At 43.7% G+C, this 23,947-nt stretch overlaps 1 protein-coding gene across 1 annotated transcript in view; it reads left to right on the top strand.

Annotated features, from left to right (window-relative positions):
• Positions 1-23,947, top strand: part of TENM2 (teneurin transmembrane protein 2) — a 524,046-nt gene that overhangs the window by 144,140 nt on the left and 355,959 nt on the right. The window contains exon 2 of the mRNA XM_045792137.2: positions 16,786-16,995. Coding sequence (XP_045648093.2) covers positions 16,786-16,995 — 210 coding nt within the window. The remainder of the gene's footprint in view (positions 1-16,785; positions 16,996-23,947) is intronic.

Raw genomic sequence — 23,947 nt, 5'->3', positions numbered from 1 at the left:
ACTCGGATGAGATTTCCCCACTGGTCCTTTTAGCTTCCACATAATCACTTATTTCAACTTCTCTTATTCTGGATTGAAACTATTTTAGTTTAAGTGCACATATGCCAACTCTGTGCTTAAACAAATGCGACTCGTTTACTGGGATCATAGAGAAAAATAGGTTGAAAGAAGGAGTCCGCCATTTCACTTTTTGCCTGGACATTGAGCAGTCGCCCCATCCTACACCCACTTTGCCAAATGAGCAGAGCAAATGCACCCTTACCTCCCAGGTGAACATTAATTACTGTTTGCACCATGCTTTGAGACCCACAGATGAAAGCAGTCGTAAAAGCAGAAAGTGTTATTACATTGCAAATGGTTATAGGCTTTCATTTCGTTCTGGAAACTGATCAAGCAGGAATGTTGAAACATGAGAGTAAGGTTGGCCAAATATTACACTTGTTATAATTAATTTGAGCTTAAGCTCCAACACAGTGACATGTTTCCTTTAAATAAAGTTAAGTCCTCTAAGGATGCATGAATCTATATGGGTCTCACTTTTCAGCTGGGAGCTAAAATTTTTCAGATATGCAGAAGGCAGGAAGACAAATGTGTTTCTGACTTCTGGTAGGGCAGGGAGACTCTCTGGGCAGACTGCTTACTTTTGAGACATCTTCAAAATGATCCTATGTCTCCTTTACTCCGAGGGACAGTGACAAGAATGCTCACAGATTTATAGGGATTTCGAACTGGAGCTGAATTTAAAGAGCCTATAATCGTTCCTCTCACTGAATGCCAAAACAGTATCTCTGGTTTTGCTGACAAGTGCTGCTCAGGAATACTTGGATAATCTCTGTGATGAGAAGCTTATTACCTACAAGGATACCAGTTCTGATGTTACGCAGCAACTGCTGTTAGCTCTTTGCACTCTTATGCATTTTTGTCAACAAATATTTAGTAAACACTTTCTATAAGCAAGTACTTTGTTAGGTGCTCTGGGAGACAGAAAGGTTAACAACAACAACACCGATAGTGCAGGTTCAACAGTCACCTAGAACAATGTCCTAGCCTGAAAGAGAGCCCCAAATGTAGTAGTTAGTAAACATGTGTTGAATGAGTGAAAGAGTAGATGACACTCTAGGAAGAATGAAAAACCACATGCCTAAAGAACAATAATACCAGATGGAACTTATATAAAGGAGAGGCATAGATAAATGCAATAGATATTGACCTGAATCTGCCTCCGTTAACTTTTATCATTCCTGCAACTGACATCTGAACCAGTTCTTCATAAAAGTCCATTTCTTCTTCTGTGGGTCATGGCTCAATTATTTGAGGATGATTACAACTTTTTTCAAACCCTTTTTAAGGCTCAAGACCTTTGGGCCTATAACGTATTAGATGATATCTAGTGCAAGCATCAGTCTGAATTTCTGCCCTTGGGTAAATCCAGTTTCTCAACATGGCTCCCTAAGGTGGTATAAACCTGGGATGGAATGGATCAGCTAATCCAGATGTGATCACCTGAGTACAGACTATAGTGGAGCTCATTTTCTTATGGTTCTCATACTATCTCATCCTGCACAAACTGTTTGGTCATGTAACCCTTCTTTCCCGGGACATATGTCTCTATACTGAGAAAATTCAGTGTTCTAAAGAACATAGTTTGGGAAATAAGAGTGCAGCGTTATATGCTGGGCTTTATTTGGGGGAGATACCTTTTTACACATCTTGCATTTGATGTGTAGGATTATAGCCCATAAATATGATTGGCTGTGAAACCAGAGTTTCTTCATCCAAACTTGCACTTTGGGTTTTCTGTTTGTCCTTCAACCTGAGTATTACTAAGAGGAGTGTAGTTTAGTGAGCAAAGCCTTGGACTCAGGTTACTAATTCACTATGCTGTGGGGAAAGCCACTTTCTCTCCCTGAGTCATAATTTTGTCATCAGTAGAGTGAAATGCTTGGTCCAGATATTATCTGAGGTTCCTTCTATAGCTAGCATTCAATGGTCTTTAGCCAAAGCTCTCTTTGACTTTAATCCAGATTATTCTACAAATTTTACTAATCTCAGATAAAAAGAGCAGCAAGAGATAGCAAAGGAGATGAGCAGCAAGTTCACCCTACCCCCAGCTTCTAAGACTTACCGACACTGCAGAATTATACATTTTGTGAAACAAACGGAAACTATTAGCCACAACTGTCTTCATTTTTTTCATCTGCACAATGTGGCAAGTTTTCATAAGAAAAGAAAAATCTTGAGAATTCTTGCATATGTTAACTTCAATCACATCACTTCCATTATGATGGGGTTTGCTGGTTGCCCGCGCAAACCTGTTTGTTCATGTCCCAAATTGCACATTGTTGCGTCACCTAACATCTAAACTCTTCACTTACCTTAAGTCTTTCAGCATTTCCGCCTTGGTCAGCAGTGGCTTCTTCCTTGGCAACTGTGATATTTGAAAATAGTGTCAAAACAAATCATTTCCTTCTTTTACCCCCTGACAATTACTCAGTGGCTATGCCTGTTCCAGAGTCTCTGCCCTTGTCTCTCTTTATTCCTTTCTTTTTTTTCTTCTCCACAGATTCCCTCACCTAATTTAAATTTCCCCCAGGAATTTGGGCATCCATTTCTCAGGGTTTGGGGGGTCAAGGGGGCAGGGAAGAAACCAGTTTCTAGTGCCTGGTGATGTTTCAGAACCATGGAGAGCGGTTCTGGATGGAGACTGGAATAATCCATTCTCTTCAGCCCTTGCCTGTGGTTTCCAGTTCTCATTTGGAATCCCACAGGTGGCAGAGATGACGAAACTCTACAAAGAAGCTTCACAGTAAGAACCATTCTCCCCAGAGTTTAGGAGCCAAACCCTATACCACTACATACAAAGAACAGATTGCATCTGGGCCCTGTGCTGTCCTAATGTCAGCCCGCTTGGCATTTACCTTCCTTCCCCAGGCTGACCTCTAAAGATGGGGACAGACTCTGAGGGCATTGTTCTAAGTGTACCAACACTACAGCCATTGTGTCGGCATGGGAGAGCTGCCGGTTCCTTTCCAGTGCAATGCTGTAATTTTATCAACTCTGGCTCAGAGAAACCTATATTTATAATGCTAATTAGGAGGGCACACATTTAATTTGAGTGGAAGACTGTATCTCGCTGAGCCTGATAGCACAGGGCTCAAGCGACAGCAGTCAGAGGCAAAGCAGGCCTTTCTCCCTTCTCCAAGTATTTGAAACAGGGCTTACTCTTGCCAAACAATTTCTCTGTTGGATTAAAAAGAGAGGGGGAGGGAGAGTGCTGAATATGCTGGAGCTCAGAAAACTTTGCGTTTATCTCCCGCCTGCATAATATATTTCTCTGTGCACTGAGAAAACATGCCTCTTATGTTATCTAATTGTTTCCTGACACATTTAGCAACATTTCACACTCTTTAAAGTGACATTAACATTGCTGACAGTGGAGGTGCTTTCATTAGATGGGCTTTGAATTGTAGCCAGGACGCACTGCAGGTCTTCAAACAGGCTTGTAAAAGGCGAGAAAGGCATTATTTATGAAAATAGAGACTTCGCCAACAGGGCCCTGTGGGTGCGTATTAATTTTGCTGACTCTAGTCAATTTAAGAATGGGTGCGTGTATGCATGTGCGCACGTGCACACACACAAAACAACTTCTCATGGGCTGAACTAATACACCTTTGTCATCTGACTGGCCACTAGGCTGCCTGGGTTTCGAGGAAACTCTCTGAAACCTCTCTCCTTCCACATCTTTTCACCCACAGCATAGCACTGTGCTGTTTCAGACCCAAGTCTGTCGCTATGCACTCAGTCCTGAGGCTGAGTAGCCGAGAGGCTGCTGTACTTGGTAGGCATGATTCTCATGCTCCCAGTGGTGGAGTTAATTCTCCTTCTTATCTCCCTTCATGCTTCCAGGAGGAAGCATCTTGCCCCCTCTAAGCCCCCCCCCTTTTTTTTCATGTCTCCAGCTCTCTGTATTAATGTGTAGTTTTCCCTGAAGGCAGTACTAAGTGAGCCTTCAGAGATCAGTCCCATGCAGCAACTCCCTTTGCAGGGACTGAAGAGAGAAATTTGAAGATTCATTCTGACCTTCATGAAGAAAGGAAGCCGGGCTTGGAGAAGATGGGGAAGGTGCGAGTCAGGTTGTGAATTCCTGCTAGGATATAACCTCACCTGTGATTTTGACCCGATTATTGATCTCCATGCTTGCTATGCAGGCAGAATGATATTTTGAAATTGTGGACTTGTAGAGCTGAAGAAGAGCTCCCTACAGATTGTTGTGTCATGCCCACACTGCTACCTTTTCTCATCTGCCTTCCCAGCTTATCCTAGCTGGAATTACCCACCCTTCTCTCTTGACATCTCTAATGTCACAATAACTATGTATGTTTAATCATAGAGATCTGAATTCGTATCTCAGCTTTGCCCGTTACTTGCTGTGTGACCTTGGTCAAGTCCCTTGATCTCTATGAGCCTCAGTTTCCTCATCTGCAAAAAGGAAATAATAATAGTACCTTCCAGTATTGTTGGAAGGATTGCATAAATTCCAAACCAAGAAATATGCTAAGCACACTGCCTAGAACATTGTGAATGCTCAGAAATTTTTAGTGACTAGTAGCCTCTTCCACTGGAATATGGATTCAGTGTGGGTTCGTTGTGGCTGACATATTACAAGTACAACAATAGAAGTATGTCCTGGGTACCCGTGGGTAGGGTGATCAGGAAAGACTTATCCGGAAGCCTGACCACCTTTAAGGAGATCTTCGGAAGAAGTTGAGATTGTCAAGGAGAAGGGAATTCCTTCCATGCACGGGAAAGGATGTGAAACTACATCATCACATTTCTCGAAAGTACTAGGTGCTGTTATGTGTTAGTGCAGTAACATTGCATATGTTAACTGAGGCCTGGTGAGGGTAAGCCATTTGCTCTAGGTCACACAACTGGCTAGCATCTAGTAGCCACAATAGGGAACCCTGGTCTCCTAACTCCAGTGCCCCAACCATATGGCTAGTGGGGATTTTTTTTTTTTTCAGTACAAGGCAGTGAGTTTCAAATGACTGTTCAGAGAAGGAATGAACGAATGTGTATGACATTCATGGCCTAACAAACTAGACCTAGTACCAGTCTAGTTTACATTGTTCATTCTGGTTTCAAAACATTTCTATATCTTTGATGGGGAGCTTTTCAGTCTTTCTGTTGGCTATGGGTGGTTAGACTCCCCTATATCTCCTCTGTAGCACCTTATTAATGACCAATCAATGAGAAATGGGTGGGGTCGTGTGAGCGTAGGCAGCAGAGAGATGAAATGGTCCAAGTATCTGCTGCATAGAGCCCATGTTTTATCTTCCTGGTCTCTTAGGCACATAGCAAAACACAGACTTCCAGTTGAGAACTGTTTGCTGTCTGCAGACGAAGCCTTTGAAAAGGAAAGCTTCCAGTAATGAAAAAGAAAACAATTACCATTTGCAGAACACTTCACCATTTGCAGTGTATGTTCATACATGTTCTTACGTAATTCTCAGCATGTCCCGGAGGGGGACTAGGGCAACTACCTCATACCCTTCTAATAGATGATGATAATACTTACCATTTATTCAGAACATTCATGTAATGCCTCATTTAATATTTATAATTATCTGTGATATCTATTTATACACATTCTGCTTATCAAACATTTGAGCACGAAAGAGTTAAGTGACTTGCCTAAAGTTCCCCAGCGGATTTGTGGCAGAGTCAAGATGTGAACTTCAGTCTGGTTCCCGTGCCAACCCTATTGTCATCAGTGATTGGTACTTCATCATTACAAAGGTTAATTAGAGTCCATTGTCATTTCCTGTGCAGCTTTAGAGTCAGAATGCCTGGACCCAAATTCTTCCTCCCAGCCAACCTATCTCCTCTTAATTCAGTCTTACTTTTTTTAAAATGAGGTTAATATTACCTATCTCAAAGAATTGTTAGAAGATTAAAGATCATAATACATGTAAAGGACTTAGAAGTACTGCCCAGCACATCATAAGAACTCAATAAATCTTAGTGGGTGGGTATTGTTCTTTCCATACACCGTGAACCCAAGAAATGAACATAAAAGTAAGCTCAATTCCACGTGTTGGGGGGCAGGTTTTCCAAGGCCCTTTGAAAATTAAGTTTTAGGGGAGAGTGTAATACGGATCCAGGGAGGCAAGGAAATCATCCACCATATCTTCTGCCTGTTACTCATTCAGACAGACAACTCTGTAAGGGACTGCACTGTGCACACAGGTCAGCACTCTGATCTTGTGTCCTTAGGTCGTGTTGGGTCGCATCTCCCCATCAGTTCCCTAGGTGGGAAACCTTATGGTTAGATTGGAGTCACACCTTACAGGAGTTAGGTTCTAAGCTCAACTGCTGAGCCAAAAAATACAGGCACACCACCACCCTGGAAAATTCTGTACAAAGTTGTACTTTGGAGACCGACATATTGTCTCTGAGTAAATCTAACAGTCAGTTTTTCCTCCAAGTGTGTCACAGACTCCTGGGTCTTCATTTGAGCGTCAGCTGAAGCCATAACCTAATACTCTAGCCACTTGATCAAAAGAGGAAAACCTACACTTAAAATCAGAATCACTTCTTTTCAACAAAATGGTTACACGTGAGAGGCACCTAATACCCAAGACCAGCAGTCTCAACAGCCCACAATGAAGCCAATGCCATGTGTGTTTGATAGATATTTAACTAATATTTGTGGAGTGAACTGTTGTAATCAACCAATCATACTGCTATTTCATTGCATACAAGCTGTGGTCTGGGTGCTAGGATACAAAGCTATATAATCCACACTTTCTCCCCAGTCACTCACAGTCTCATGAATGAGCCAGACATTTAGACAAATAGGCGAACATATTACAAGTACAGTTGACCATTTAACAACAGGGATTTGAACTGCACAGGTCTGATATGCGCAGATTGTTTTCAGTAAATACAGTTCAATACTGAAATGTATTTTCTCTTACGATTTTCTTAACATTTTTTTCTGTAGATTACTTTATTGTAAGAATATACTATATAATACATTTAACATACAAGGTATGTGTAATTGGCTGTTTATGTTATTGGTAAGGCTTCTGGTCCACGGTAGACTATTAGTAGTTAAGTTATAAGTAGTTAAGTCAAAAGTTATATGTGGATCTCTGGGGCGCCTGGGTGGCTCAGTCCGTTAAGCTTCTAACTTTTGATTTCGTCTCAGGCCATGATGTCAGGGTCGTGAGATTGAGCCCCCCAGCATGGAGCCTGCTTAAGAGTCTCTCTCTCCCTCTGTCCTCCCACCCACCTCAAACAAATGTGTGGATTTTTGACTGTGCAGTGTCAGCTCCTCACCGGTCAACTGTACAATGATGAAAGTTCGTCCTGGGCACCTCTGGGTGGGGTGACCAGGAAAGACTTACAAAGAGGTTATTTTTGAGCTGAGTCTTTAAGGAGGTGTTCAGGAGGAAGGTGAGACTGCCTAGGAGAAGGGAATACCTACCATGCACAGGGAGGGATGTGAGAAGGGAAAGACAGATATTCAGTAGTCTAGTAGCTTTGATGTGGTTGGAGTATAGGAAATAGGGAGGTCTGGCAAGAGACGATTGCCATACAAGTGTTGGAACCTTATTATGTAGGCAGTGGGTAGTCTTGGGAAAATTGAGAGAGGAAGCATGATGTGAGCAAATCTGCACATTCAAAAATATGTTGGCCCTTAGACAGCAGGGAGACACACAGGGGCAAGAGAGACCAGTTACTGGGAAGCTAGAGCCATACTCTAGACTGTACTGCCCATTGTGGTAGCTGCTAGCCATATATGGCTGTGACTATATAAACTTAAATTCATTGGAAATTCAGTTCTTTGGTTGAAATAGCTACATTCCAAGGGCTCGATAGCTACATGTATTAAACATGGTAGACATAGATCATGCCCCTCATCACAGAAAGTTCTATTGGACAGCACTGATCTAGATACCTACACATCACCAGAGTAACAATGGCATGTCATCTTAAAGGGGCTGGGTGATGTAATTAGAGTATATGTATCAAGCAACTGGGAATTTCTGGTCAGAGGTATTTGAAGATTCACTACCTTTTGGTGGACAGTTACGGCACTGCAGGTGAAGTAGATTTGTGTCCTCAAAAGGGGAAGCTGAACAGATTCATTGCCTTTCACCTCATGAATATGAAAGGGCTGGCATTAGAAAATTATAGAAATCATATTAGTTCAAAAATAAACTCTACCTTCCATCTCTAGCCTGATCTATATTTGACACCTTCCAAAGTGCAACGCTTTCAGGAAGATGTGACACATAAACATGCAAGTTGTTAGATGTAATAACACCCAAATGCATGGAGCCCCACACTGTGAAGACAGTTCATGCTAGCGCTCCTGAAAGAGACCCTCTCCCTGGGGCAAGTCCAACAGCTCACCACTCTTCCAATAAATCATGTATAATAGCTTGTGGGCAGTCGGGATGGCCTTGTCAGGGCCATCTGAAAACACTTTGTTTCCAAGAAATGCTTAGCTGGGCTTTACTGAGTTCAGTGAAGTGTGAGTGAGGAGGGCAATTAGGTCTTCTGTAAAAATAAAAACTTGAAACGAGGCGATGTGGAACAAGTTCGGTTGATGCCGCCTCATGGACAAGACAAGAAGGGTCATCATGAAGGTTCCTCAGGTGAGGTTCAGTAAGCTACAGCCGAGTCGCAGGAACTCTCCCCTGAATCTCTTGCCTCTACGAAGACAGCCCAACTGTCTCTTGACAAACAGGTCTCACCTAGCTTCAGAGAAAGGCATGCTGTAACTTCCCTCATTGACGACTTAGACTCTGCCTGAAGACATTTTCCTGCCCTCTAGCAAAAATTCCCCAATGACAGTATCAGCTTATTTGCTTGAACTTTTCTCAGGTAGGGGAAAGAGCTGGCTGAATCGAATTTTTCACTTCTAATATCTGTCCAATTTCTTATCAATTGGGAAAAAGAGCTCAAAGACGGACCATGTAACATAAAGTATCCTAATCTAAAGCCATCACTCCAGTGGACCCAGGATTTCTCAACCTCAGCACTGCTGACATTTGGGCCTGGAAATTCTTTGTTGTGGAAAACGCTTCTCTGCATTGTAAGATGTTTAGCACTGTCTCTGGTCTCTACCCCCTACAGGTCAGTAGCATCCTCTCCCCACCCCAACAAATTGTGACAATCACAATGTCTTTAGACATTGCCGAATGTCCCCTGGGGAGCAAAATTGTCCCGTTAAGAAAGACTGATCCAAGCTAACAGCAGCACTAAATATAAGCAGGCTGCTACAGGGAGTATATGTAATGTGATAACAATACGAAAGATGAATGCATATGCGTCTGTATTTCCAGTTTAACATGCTATATTCATTGTGGTTGTTTTGCATTCTACAATTATAATCGAAACTACTGTCTCTGGTTTTTTTTTTTTAATTTAAGACGTAGATGAGAAATGGAGTCCCTCTCACCCTGCCCCAAGATCAGTGTGGTGTATGTAAGGCCTTGCACCAGCTAGAAGATGAGCTGAGTTTCTCTCCAGAGCTGAGGACAGACAGCTGCGGTAGCGCATGCTTGATGGGTAACAAGTAGTCAGCTCCCTGCCTCTCTCTCTCCCCTGCTCTCCTCTTTAGTGCCCACAATATTCTTATAAATCGAGATACCTTCCACCATAAGTGGTTTCTCTGGGACCCCACATGTTTGATTTCTTGTGATTTAAAAGGAAGGGAGTCAGCCTACAGAACATGAAATTCTTATAATACTGGAGACTGAAAATCTGGAATCTGTTTTCAGTTCTACCAAATTACCGTGTGGCACTGGCCAAGTCATTTTCTCACTTGGGCTTGATGATGAGTTTTAGGCAGGACGCGTTTTGTTCTAAGTGACAAGAATGAACTCAAGCTGACTTAAAGAACAAAACAACAGCAACAAAATGAAGGTGGGGTGCAGAATAAATTAGTTCCTGTGTTGAAAAGCTTAGTGGCCATGTTGTTTCAGGCCTGGCTGATTCCAGGTACTCTACTGACACCATCGGAAATGTCTCCCCTTCTTATCGCATCTCCGCTTGCCTCCCTGTTGACTCCATTCTCGGGCCACCTCTCCCCTGGAGTGCTCAGATGGCTGCATGGTTCCAGCCTCAGCACTTCCCAGAGCCTCCCTAACTATGGCACAGCCACGCACCCACAGCAGGTGCTTGCGAACGAGGTGCAGACAATAAGCTGTGAGTCTCATTAGCTCCATCCGGGCCCTTGCACCCACCATGTGCCACACACAGTTCTAGGGACCTTATGGGTATTCTCTCCAGCATTCACAACAACGTGGGAAGTCAGTGTGATTATTATCAGACAGGTCCAGAGGAGTGAAGTAGGGCACTCAGACTTACACGGAGAGCAGCAGAGCTCAGTCAGCCTGGCTTCAAAGTCTGTGCCTATTCCTCACTTGGGCTTTGGAGGACAGAAACCATCAGGCCAAGAGGTTAGGGATGGGTTGCATAGTGCAGAGAAATACTGCACGCCCGAAGGCAGAAACAAACATTTGCAGAAAGTAGGTGATCGTATCCATTGGAGTCCAGAGTTTGATTTGGGGCAGGGTAACAATTAAGAATGGGATGAATTGGATGATGGAGCAGATTACTAGGTGGATTTGGGTGCGAGGCAACTCCAGGCTTGGGAATAGCCCATTGTAGGGGTGGCAGTTCACAAACGTGAGTGCTCATCTTCGTTCTGCCCCTTGGGCGTGTGATTCACATCCCCGAGTCTCCGGACAGTGTTGTGATAGTTATGGAAGGGGCGGGAATAAAATCCCTGAGCTGGATACTTCGCTCAGAATATAGGCTGAACAGATGTGCGCTGGCTTCGTCCATGTCCCTCCAGCTAGAGGCAGGGAGTCCAGCTACAGTTTCAGGCTACCTTGTGCCCTTTGTGGCAGTAACCTTGGCTGTCACGCCCCAGTGCTTCACTGGAGCCCATCATACCTTGAAGAATGTTCTGCCACACGGCCCTCCACAAACCCCATGTGCAGGACACTTCAAAAATCTGAAGCATTTCCTGAAAAATGTCCTCATGGAACTCAAAAGCAAGTAGGCCCATATTTGTAAAAAATTCATTGATTACAAGCAAAAGGAAGGTAATATCTCAGATATTGACATTATTTCTATTTACACAAACAGGTACCTTGCTTTTTAACCCCATCAAAAATAGGAGCTTCACAAACCCCAAGTATCTGGGCAAGAAAATGGTTAGTCAGAGTCAGGTATCCGAATAAAGCATTATGTCCTAATGTTTGTTTGAATTCACTAACCAGTTGTTTTGCCTATGTTAATACTGATTTTTGCAATACTCAACTTAAACACGAAAGCTATGTTGTTTTTTATTTTTTTTTATTTTTGAGAGAGTGAGCGAGAGTGTGGGGTGGGGATGGGCAGAGGGAGAAAGAGAATCTTAAGCAGGTTCCACACCCAGCATGGAGCCCAACATGGGGCTCGAACTCATAGGCCTGAGATCACGACCTGAGCTAAAATCAAGAGTCCGAAACCAAGAGTTGGCCATTTAACCAATGGAGCTACCCAGGCACCTCCACAAAAGCTATGTTTTTATTAAATTCTTGAACTTACAAAGCCTCAGAGGAATTCCAGTTTCTGGTTTGAGAATTACTTTCTCCCCTCACAAATCATTTGTTCAACATAAGTGGTCACTATGGCTATTTCTAGGAGGAGCCTTGATTCTGCCCCTGGTTAATTATCTCCCTACGATGACCTCAGTGGTAGATTCCAGAAGGAGACCAATGCGTTTGGGCTTCACATCTCATTTATTTTTTAGCAGTCCATTCCTGCCTGATGTGAAAATTGTAGAACGAACCATTCAAGGCTTAAGTTTTAGAGTCAGATTTCCTGGATTCAAATACAGCCCGTTTTGCTGCTTGCTGCCAGTGCAGTGATAGGAAAGTTAGCCCATCCAAGCCTCAGTTTCTTCATCTGTAAATGGGGATAATAACAGTACTTTGCTCATAGAAAAATTATGGGTATTAAAAGAGAAAAATATACATAAAATCTTTGCTCAGTTCTTAGCACAAAGCAAGATCTCATTTATAAGTAGAAACATGGTCATTGAAATTATTATTTTGGATTTAATAATTCCTGGTACTGGGTAGGTAGTTGGTGGTTTGGTTTTGTTTTGGTTTTTTGGTGTTGGTTTTTGTTTGGTTGGTTGGTTTTGGTTTTTTGTTTACTTTTTACCATCTCCTGAACATCTCTCTGCTCCACTAAAAATCCTGACACCCTATCAGTACCTAGATCAATTATGCGTTATCTACACAGAACATTTTAATATCTGCTTGCCATTAATCTTTTGAGTGAAAAAGGAACCAGTTGTTTTAAGTGAATTTTGGACCTTGATCTGCAACATGCTTCCTATCATAGATTAGTGAACGTATTAACAAGATGTGGGCAGGGCAGCAATTTCGTAGATAACATTTACCACCTCGGGGATGGGAACGAGATTGTGGCCCCTTCTTGGAGAACTGGAGTTGGATTCAGATCAGATAAAGGAGGAAAATGGTGCTGTCATTGAGACCATGGGAATTAGAACAATGTGACTTCAACCACAGATGGTGTAGGATGAAGTGTTCGATTATGGCTGAAGCTGTTGGTGAATGAAGGCCTGGAGCAAGGCTGCCAAAAAAGAGCTCAGAGCTCAGCATCCGCTGCCTTGACTCCGCTCCTGGTCCGTGATGTTTCTACGTGATCACGGCATTGTTTCCCACTGAACCCAGGGCACCCCAGAATCCTTCTCAACACAGCCTTCCAAACAGCGACTACCCATCGATCAGAGTTAGCAAAGGAACTGCTTTGTCCAGCTGTAGTTCTCTTAATCAGAAATATTTCAGGAGCTGAAACGATCTGAAAATCTTACTCATTTGGAAAAAGATAAATTAGTAAAATCTAAATTAGTCTCCCTTTTCAAGGTTGTGGGGGAACCCAGTCACACAGATAATTAGTTAGACTTCGATTTACATGGGGATCTTGGAAAAGACACACACACACCCACACATACACAAGACCATATGAGTTTAATGAATGACATATTGCTGCCTTTGCGTGTTTCCTCTTGCTTTTTTAACAGATTAATTAAAACCGGTTTTCCCCATATTTGCTGGGGACTCTGTACACATTCAAAGTGGAACTTGGAAAATAGTTTGGGGGTCAGGGAGCCTCTGTAGTGAATAAAGTAGAAACGGGGTAAGTGCAGAGCCCCTGGTTACATGCCCATCCCACACTAGGTATTTTAGTAAGAAATCACGGTCTGTAAAGTGAGCCTGTCTAAGTTCCAACTTTTTCCCCTGTACTTTGGAACCTGTTTGTGTCTGTACAGATGGTCTCTGTCAGTTGGAATGGTCGAGGGAAAAAATGTAGCATAAGTGAACAAAATTAGCAAATGCCATAGCAAACAGAGAGCAGCATACAATTGGATTGGGGGCAGATCTAGGGACTGAGGAATTTCCCAAGGAATGGGAGGTACCATCAAGGAGCTGAAGGAGCTACCAAGCATGGATTTCAAGAGGCCAGGGGAATAACAGGAATCAGACAATTCTGCGATGTGTATTTCAGGACAGTGAAGTGACCCCAGCGCTTTCATTGTGGTAGGACGGCTCTTCCATTGTCTGTATTTGTATAAATTAAAAAGCAGTTCTGTCTGTACTCTGTGAAATGCATTCATGCTGAACAAAATTTCAAAAAGTTCATGTAAAGAGCGATTTCACAGCAACTATCGTATCAGGGCTCCTGGAAAATTGCACTTGAACTTCAGTTCCACCTCAGTCACTCAAAGGAATTTAAAAATTGGCTTCCAGCCATTCTTGTTCTTCAACATGCATTTCCAGATATGTCTCAATAATACAAACATTAAAGCCTATTGATTGTGAGTTAAAGTCTGTTCCTGCCAGAGCCTCGCTGCTAAGCGGACGTCAACACTGACTTCACAGTGCCCTGGTCAGGACACCTCTACATTCAGGGGCCTCGAAGGAGGCACAGGGTAACACTGCTGTGAAGGAGCCGCTTTGAACTTCATAACAAAATTACAAGAGAAGCTTTGAACTCTGCCGGATGATAGCTGCTATAAATAACCATTTATTCAAAGAAATGTTTCTTACTTGAAATCTTGAGAGTGCCTTGGGACCGGGAGATGGGAAACTGCAAACATGATTTGTAAATCAACCCTCCCCCCTCCTTGGATGTCTTCCTTTTGTTTTTTGTTTTTTGTTTTTCCTTTCCACCGTGCTGTTAGGGCAAACACCATGCAGAGTAGCGAGAGGGTGGATTTTGGAACACACAAACCTGCGTGTGACACTTGGCCGCTGTCACTTGCTAACTCTGCACATTTACTGCTCTGTGCCTCAGTTTCCTCATTTACAAAAGGGAGATTATAATAATTCCAACCTCAGAGAGATACTATCTATAAAGTGGCACATAGTCATTGCCCAAAAACATGAGCAGTAAAAATAGTAATCGTGATGATAGTCAGTAGACGGAGAGCTATGGGAGAGCTATGGATTAAATGTTAGCCCCAATTCTGATGAAACTCTGACGTGTTCGGGCTACTTTTGCTGGAGCATCCGGCAGGAACATCATGCCTTGCGTGGCTCCCAAACTGGTAGATATAAATTGAAACGTTCAAGCCAAATTCCGTTTATCCATTGCTCTATTTCAGGGGTGATGATTCTTCAGCTGTGTTACTGGACAGGAGCCCTGAACACTCGAGCTGTAGGAGTCTCTTACTCCCCTTCCCTTTCCGCAACTCCCACCCTCAAAAAAGCAGCAGGCGAGTGCTTGGTGACTCTGTGCTACTGTCCGTGGAGTTTCCTCTTACCGGAAGTCCATCTCCTTTTCTCTCAAAGTCTGCTCAGGCATCAACTTCCCCGGGAATCCTTGTTGGACTGTCCACCCCTACCTCTCCCTGGCCTGGCTGGACCAAGTGTCCCTCTTTCTGCCTCCACAGCACCATGTCTCCACATGCCACTGTCCTCTCTATTACCTGGTACTGAAATGATGTACTTAGCTGTCTGCCTCCCCCATGCGACTGTGAGCTCTCTGCAGGTAACAAGGCTGTCTTGCTTATTTTTGTACTCTCCGTGTCCAGCGGAGTATACATAAGAGGCACTCCCATTTTATTGAAGTAAACTGATCTATCCATAACATTTCATGCACCGAGGCATAGATTGGGAAAGACAGTTATAAAAGTGGCAACAAAACACGGCATCCATCTGAGGTGCCTGAAAATGTATTTGCATATGTAGTACATTTGGAAGCAGGGAAACACATTTCTTCTGACTCTGACACTTCCTGCCTGAGTTGAAACTCTAACCGGCTTCTTGAGTTTGCTTTCTCAACACCCTACCCTTCTTTCCACACCTCCAGCTTTAGGGCATATCCCGTGGGCTGCTACTCTTGGCTCATGTCTCTGAGCTTCCCAAATGAACACACCAGCAGGCAAGCAATCGCAAGGACCCCAACACGTAAGGGTGAATCAGGTGAAAGTACACGCAGCAATTATCTTCACTCAGCAATTTGGCTGCCAGGAGCTCCCTGCCATGTGAAAGAGAGGTCGCAGCAGGCTTCTGTGTGGAAGGAGAACTTTTGGACCCAAGGGCAGCTCCAAGTTACTGCCCACCACCTGCCAGCCTGGCTGTTCCTCCTCATGGCCTGGAGTTGCTGTGCTTTGTAGGACTTCCCCCGTGATATGCAAAACAGAAACAGAAACAACATGGTGGTGGAGAGAATGGGGGCATTGGCCAATTCTTTAGGATGCACGTATGTGGCCCTTTCTACCTCTGCCCGAAACTGATTAGTTCGGTGAGAGTCTGTCTTGTTCATTTGCGCCATTCATTCAACAGGTGCTATTCATCAGGAAAATATTGATGGAACAGGGGGAATAATGTAGACAGATGTCCACCTTCAGATAGTAATAAGGACTGTGGAGAAATATAAACAGGCTAATAGAGAGAGCACATGGGTGAGAAACTTGGAAGAAGGCAAACAAGAAAAGTTTCAAGAGAAAGGGTGGGCTTGTGGCTATCAGGGAGGTGGCAGGTGGGGAGAATATTCCACATAGAGGAAACGGGAAACGTAAAGACTCAGAAGACAGAAGAGTGTGGCATGTTGAAGCAGCGGAGGTAAAGACGGCCACGTTGGCTGGGGAATAAGGGGCCGAGTGGAGAGTGGTAGGGCCACTATTGGGCGCAAGGTTGGAGAGGCGGTTTGGGCCGGAGGAGGCAGAACGTCATCATAAGGAGTTTCGGTTTCTTTCCACGTGTAGCCGGAGGCTGTGGGACGGTCCCAAGGAGCAGAGCGATAAGACCTGATTTCTGTCTTGAAAATATTATTCTGGCTGCTGAGGAGAAGGGATGGGGACAGCGGGGAGTAGGTGGGTGTATGGCAGGAGGGGCAGCAGGGAGACCAGCAAGAAGGTAGTCCAGTGAGAGACGACGGGGGAGTTACGGTAGGACTGCGGCAGGGAAGGTAGAAAGAAACGGATGTTTTCCTGACCGGTGGCATTTCAGCCGTCTAGATGGATAGTTCCGCTCATGCCCATGTTGTGAAATACGCAGCTACCTGCAGTATGAATTTGGACATTTGGAGAAACATCAAACCACTTGAAAAAATACATCTGGAGCATTTCTTTCTCTATTTTTTGGATATTTATATCGTGAGGTGGTTTCAATGTAACTTTCTCTGGATGCGCTCATGACACTCATTGCTGACCTTTGACCCCTCTGTCCTCTTTCCCAGGTCGTCCCATTCCACCTACATCCTCGTCTAGCCTCCTCCCATCTGCTCAGCTGCCTAGCTCCCATAATCCTCCACCAGTTAGCTGCCAGATGCCATTGCTAGACAGCAACACTTCCCATCAAATCATGGACACCAACCCTGACGAGGAGTTCTCCCCCAATTCATACCTGCTCAGAGCATGCCCGGGGCCCCAGCAAGCTGCCGGCAGTGGTAAGGAAACCGTGGTGTCTGAGTGCGCGCTGCGGTCTGTGCGACATTCTCGAGTCTGGCAAAATGACAGCCCCGAATCGGGGGCTGGGGAGAAGGTGGTGTGGGGAGCACCAGGTGAAACGCGCTTGTCGCTTTGTGGCATTGCAGCTCCAGGATCCGTTTACTGAAGGTCACAGTTACTGACGAGGTTTTGCTTATCTTAACAGGGCTTGGGCCTCCTTCCGTGGGAGGCATCCGCCCACTGCCGCACACGAGAGCGTGCAGGTCTCAAAGGTGAAGTGCAGAGAGACAATGGCATATTGAATTTTGTATTACTACAATTCTGGTCATAGCCGAGTGACCCCGGACACCCTCACGTGCCCAATTTGTGTGCATTTCAGATCTCTTGGTTTTTGATGGTTGGCTTCTGACTTTTTCTTCCTTGCTTGTTTAGATGATTTTGTGATGAAAATGCGTTCCCTTGACATGAATACCGAATGCCTTGCCAAGTCTGCAGTGTTGGGGGGGTGACCTCTCCTATAACCCTCTGCATGTGCCACTTCACTTGAATTTAACAAGCTGATCGCACGGTACCATGATAAATCCTGCCTCTAAAGCCCGAGTTCTCATTGTGGTTTTCACTTGCGCCGAGCAAAGGGACTGGTCGCAAGGTTCTGTCTCACCTCTGAGGGTTTTGCGGCTACTGCCTTAGCTCCCAACCTCTAGATCTTAGGTAGAATTGCCCCAGGCTCAGCAGTAATCATGCCTTATTTTGATTTGCTTTGTTGGTAAAATGTTCACAAAACACAGGAACACAGGAGTGGGCCACATCTAGGGTTAAGTACCTATGGCCCAAGGAGAGACATTTGCAGAAATTAATTGCTCCTGACCCAATGGCTTTGGAGGTAGCTTCTGAACTGGACACTCGTGGTGTTCATATCCCATCACAGGCAATACAGAGCATTCCGTGCCAAGAGCGTACCTTGATGAGGTGGGGTTTTGGCTTCACCCATGAGAATATGCCACCACTGGCCTCAACCTCTACAATTAGAGAGGACCTCCCCAATACACGGAAGATGATTCATTCTGAAGATGGAATAATGGACTGCTACTTATGATGGCCCATGCCCTTCTTCAAAGCCAGGCCTGATATATTTAGTAAACTCGTATTCTTTTTCAAAAAAATTACCTAATCAAATCTCTCATCAAATGAGCAATCCATTGTTGATATTATGAAGGCCTTTAATCTACCATAAATCTTTATTAGAACTCATCAGAGCTTCTAGTTTGAGAGAAATGTGATTATGGCACTCTTAAAATGACATTACATCATTGGGGTGATTGGTTTATCATTTGGAGAAGAGACATCAATCATAACTAGCATAACCACACAGTAAATGAATTCAACCTTTCTACTGCGGAACAATGACACTGTAATTGCTCAAAATCAGGCTTAAAATGAAATCGGAAAATGCTCTTTCTTCAAATGTGATGTTAACTTAATGGAATATATTATGAAAAATCATGTTTGAGGAAATTCTATATAATTAAAAATATGTGGAAATATATTCCCTTTTTTCTTTCATCGGAACCTGATTTTAGCTACAGAGCCTTTTTTTTTTTTTTTTTTGCTGCAGAGATTATGTTGCATTTAATTGAACTATCCTCGCTTATGTTTTGCTGCTTTTTATTTCATACTATGTAATCGTGATGAATATTGCATTATGAAGGACAAGAGGCTTTTGAAATGAGGTGCACCTGCTGATAGCTTTTTAAAAACAGACAATTATTAGGGAGAAAATGAGCTTTTAAAAACTATAACCTTTTATGCATATATGGATAGCTGGGCAAAGATGATTTCTAGAAGAGAGGTCAGTTCGTATCTGAGGGCCATCCAGAATATTTTCTCAGTGATAACACTGAGAGATTTCTTTTCTTTTTGACATCGTATCAGATGATAAGTTGTTGATAGGGTGTTTTTGTTGGCTTTCTGCCTAATCAAGACCTCATTTTGGTGGACACAACAGATGAGTGTGTTCAGAGTCAAACTTAGCCATTTTTCATCACTCACGTCAATTTGTTCAGCCACTTAAGATTGATAGCAATTTAAGCTTCAGTAACAGGGGGAAATACTGCAAAACATTTGAGGGTCCATTTTCATCCCAAACAAGAGCTCTGTGGATATGATTTCTTCACCTGAGGGGTGAAGACCCAATTGTGCAATACCCTTGTTTTCAGCAGGTACTTATCTGAAAGCTTGTTCAAGTTTTGAATGACTGGCCACTGGGCAGTCATTCAAAATTCTTGACTGGGGCTTGGCTAAGTAAGTGCAAATCCGGTGCAAATGTGTGTCTCTTAGGGCTGTGAGTGTATATGTGCGCGTGTGTGTGTCTGTGTCTTGTGGAATGGATTTGGGGTCCAGGGCGAATTGGGGATTCCATCAAGATCAGAATGCAGTTGCCATGAATTTACATTTGACATAAAGGATTGAAAATAGAGTTTGACACAGAAGATGCAAAGTACAGAGCTGTGCCTGGGTGTTCTGAATTGAATTTGATGAAAGGGGCCGGATTTTTCCGTAGGTGTCTTGGCACAAACGAAATGACCATGTGAGTGGTTGTGTTCTGTTTAGCTGGTTAATTGCACAGAATTTTTTTTTAAGTTGTCTCTTGGCAGTGACCTTGTGTTCTGAAGATCTGCTGGCAGTTGGATCTTTGTCTCTTGCTTAGGTGAAAAAAACCTGTTCCAGCACGTTCAGCCCATACGTGACAGTAAAAAATTTATTTGCAGCTGTCCTCTTACTGTTGCTGTTAATTCTTGACGTTAGTGAAGCCCATCCCTAAGGAGAGTCACTGCACACATTTCCTGCCCGAAGAGCCTCTGTTCTAAAGAGACAAACCGGACATAAACTACACAACTAAAATGTTTTTGACACCATGAAAACATCCTCAAAGCAACAACAAAACTTCACCTTTATGACTTGACTGTCATTATTTTCTGCGACTGTAGCGCATTCTTTAGCGGACGGTACTAAAACCTGGGTGCCTCTGGAACCAAATTGCTCTAACGCTCAATCTATGCCAGTCGAGCAGATATCCAGGAAGAGCTAATGAGATGCTTTGCAGAGTGGTGTTTTCCCTTCCCTTCGAGCATTTTCTTCCAGAGAGCTGAGCTCTCCGTGTTCCGACCTTCTGCCAGGGCGGGTGAACTCCAGAGACGTTTCTCGTATACAGAAGCATAATTTCAAATCCTATGAAATAACTCATCTGGAAAAAAAATCTGGATCCCAGCAGCAGCATAATGGAGGCTCTTGCAGATGGAGGAATAAGACAACCTTCCAAATCAGAATAGGGTTTGCTGTCAGCCTACGAGGCAGAAAATACACGTGCAGCCACATTATAATCTAAAAACATTGGCTTACCTCCCCTCTCATAAATGGTTGAGTTTTTGGTTTTGTTTTTTAAGTCTAAGTAAAGAGTTTGGAACTCTCATTAGTAACATCGAACTACAGAGAAGAAATTAACGGGATGCCTCTGCCAGGACCCTTTCAGTTGGTCCTATGTGCCAAAGGAGCTGCCCCAGTTGGAGAGTCTCCGTTTGTCAGTGGGTGCATTAAAGGTGCCCGAGCCTTTTTTTTAAAAGAGAAAAAAATGTCTTAGTTAATTATATACAAAAATAGGACATCAAAATCACCACGCTTCAGGTTTCCTTGAGAGGTCCAAGAATTTACTTGCTTACCTAACTTAATAATTGTCCCATTTATTTAGCATCATAAAGCAAAAGCTTCCTTTTCTCGTTCATTCATTCAACCAGCCATCCATTCATTCCTTCTCTTACATCTCCCCCACAATGTATGACAGCTTAGAACAAATCTGTCTAGCTAGAAAACCGTAATTAGATGACACAGTAAAGGTGAAGGGAAAAAATGTAGCAGAGTGGGCAACAGACATGTAGGCTTATATGTAAAGTCCGTTCCATTATTTAAGATAGACAAAAAACTTGATTCTGAGCTTCCTAGAAACCAAAGCGAAAAGGGAAACACAGATAAGATACAAAACATCCATGAGATAAAAACAAATCAACTGCTTTCAGGGAAATTCTATGACTCCTCATAGGGAGGCCAGAAAGAAATTTGTCTTAAAGGAGATAATGTGTGCATCCCCGATGACTGAATTCTCAGTCACCTGCCGTCATACATATGCTAAAGAATTGCCTGTCAAAATTTCTTGTAAACACCCTCCATGTGAGCCATAGAAAACACTTAGAGTTAAAAGGCAATTCTGCAAATATCCAAACATTGCACAGCCCAGCGATAAAACTTGACTTGATCCATGGATCAACCCTAGTTTTACTGAAGGGCCATATACACTGCCTTCCCACTGACCACGGGCCTTAAATACCGTCGCTTGTAACTACATTTTTATGGGAATTAACTGAGGTTGTGACTAGAACTCTAAAAATAGATGTCCTGGGTTACAAATTTGTCTTGACAGCTATAGATATGGAAGACCTTTGATCCTCTGACGAGCACTAAAGCCCACCGTTCCAGGACAGCCTTCACTCATCTGCCCTTCCCCCACCACCCGTGGGGCTGGATTTGGGACAAGCAAGAAAAGAGTCCCCAGAATTTTTCTAAGTTAATGAAACTTCTTCTCCTTATATATTTTGGGTTTGGGGAGATGTTTTTCCTCAAGTATATTATAAATTCTCTTTTCCTCTTACGTGGCTATGCTCACTGTAATTTAATTTAGTTTTGGGTCTTCTGAAGAGCTCACAGCAATTATTACGCGCATCGATGATCGTACTGTGCTGGTAATCCTGACTCACTGTTTCAAAAGTCTGTGCATTGAGGTGGTTGTGTCACCTCTCCTAGGGCATTGCATGTAGACGTCATCTTCTGGTCTCTGTAGGCTCTGCTCTCCCCCTCAGCTTCACTTCATCGTGTGGAGACCTTCACCACAGGGTTTCCGATCTCACGTTCATAGTAGATGCTCAATGTTTATTAAACAAATTAAGTAGCCAATATCTTTAGTAACTCCCTTTGTTTTATCAATTTACTGCTTTTCATCATGTACAATGGAAAAAAAATGGATAATTTAAGGAGGAACAGCAGATTAGAAAGTCCCAGCATGGGGAAATATACTTATTTTACAAAATATATCCAATATACCTATTTTGTGTCATGGTGTGTCTGTGTTTAGGTACATTAGAACTTTATAGCTCATCTTTAAATGAGAGGGTTTCAAAACACCCTGCTTCAGTACGTCGCGAGAAGTAGTGGCCAGTACGAAGAACCTGGTAGAGCCCTGGGTGGGACTCCTGACCAGAGAAGCTGCCCCTGTCTGGGAGAGACTTCCTTCTTCACGCATGATTTTAGGGACAGGATATCAAGACCTAACATCCTTCCCTTCATCACACTGAATTTGTTTTGTGCTTGAGCCACGTGGTTCCACATTCTTCCCTGGGTCCACCTGGATGTCTGAGCCAGATGTTCAGAGCTCCCTATAAACCCTTCCTGGTGCCCAGGCAGGGTTGGCCCTGGCTGCTTCCCTCCAGAGGAGTTCCTAGCCCACTGGGCAGTGCGGACGAGGCCAGGATGCTGTCTCAAGGCTGGGGGACAGCACCTGCTCTTGCCCCAAATGCACAGCCACACAGGGTTTGCCTCTCTGCCTGAGACCCTTTTCCTCCCTTCATGTTAGCTGTTATGCTAAGCACTTTACATACCTTCCTTCATTTGATTTTAGTTGTCCCCCCTACATACCAGTGCGATAAGGTCTTACTATCATACCCATTTTATTGATGAAACAACTGTAGCACAGAGAAGTTAAGTAAATTGCCCAAATAGCAATGCTGGGAAATGAAGGACCTGTGTTTCAAATCCAACCTTCGTAATTTCAGAGACTTCTTCCCTCACCCCTCTCTTAAATGTTGCCCGCTAAAATATTTGCGTAGTTTATTGAGATAAGCAGAATGCACTGAAAACATTATATTAAGGGGCGTGTGTTACAGTTTTTAAAAGGTTGAAAAAACATACAGCATCACAAAATACTCTTCCCCTTCCCTGCTTGAAAAGCACACATATCCCCACACTATTCTCCTAGACTTTGGTCCAGTAAATTCCAGAGGGGTTCAGGAACTGTGATTTTATGACCCCTTCAAGTGATTCTTCTGGTCTCATAAGTTTGGGGAGCATGAACACGACGGGGAAGCTCCAAAGTGGAAGTTGGGGAACTTGGGTGTTCTCTACTCTGTCTCTGCTTCACAGTTCCATCTTTGGCAAGTCATTCCGTTATCCTGTGCTCTGCTTCTCTACCTTTCAAAGTCGGCCTTTGGCCCCAAAGTTCCATTCTTGAGCTGCCATTCTGTTTGTAAGTCCTGTGTCCAGCTTGACCAGGCTGTCCCAGCTACGCCCCGCCGCACCCCCGCCCAGCCCCTCTTGCCGGATAGTGTGGATTTCATTCCGTCCTCTCGGCCATTGACAGGACAGACCTACAGGGTCATACAAAGCAGCTTCTTGCAGTTTTCCTGCAGAAGCTGAGAAACGTGATCTGGGGTCCTGTAACACTTACCTGAAAATGCTGAAAGCACTCCCAGCAGCAAGCGTAAAAGCATAGTGCCCCCAGCACTGACCCGGGCTCCTCGAGACTCACCCTGGCCTCTGAAACAATGTCTCCCACCCTGAGAATTGGGAATTGATTGTTCTCAGGACTCTCCTGACAGTGATAACTGACCCAGGAGTATAGCAAACAGAGAGCAGACTTTTTTTTTTTTTAAGTGTGCCTTCTCGCAACACAGACACACTTTTTGATTGAAGGTCCAGCAATTTCTAACTGCTAGGGTTGGCACAGCTCTTCTGTACCATGGTGCAAATGAGCACACAGGCAAGATGGACAGGTAATTCCTTTGGAGATGCGTAGCAGAGAAGTGACATATGGCACAGAACTGCTCCTCTTCAGCAAATAATCTTGCTATT

The sequence above is a fragment of the Ursus americanus genome, chromosome 15 (genome assembly GCF_024610735.1).
Source record: "Ursus americanus isolate L20-20 chromosome 15, mUrsAme1.1.p, whole genome shotgun sequence".
NCBI classification, from domain to species: domain Eukaryota; kingdom Metazoa; phylum Chordata; class Mammalia; order Carnivora; family Ursidae; genus Ursus; species Ursus americanus.
The sequence above is the reverse complement of the archived record's forward strand: the minus strand, read 5'-3'. Positions and strand labels throughout refer to the sequence as shown.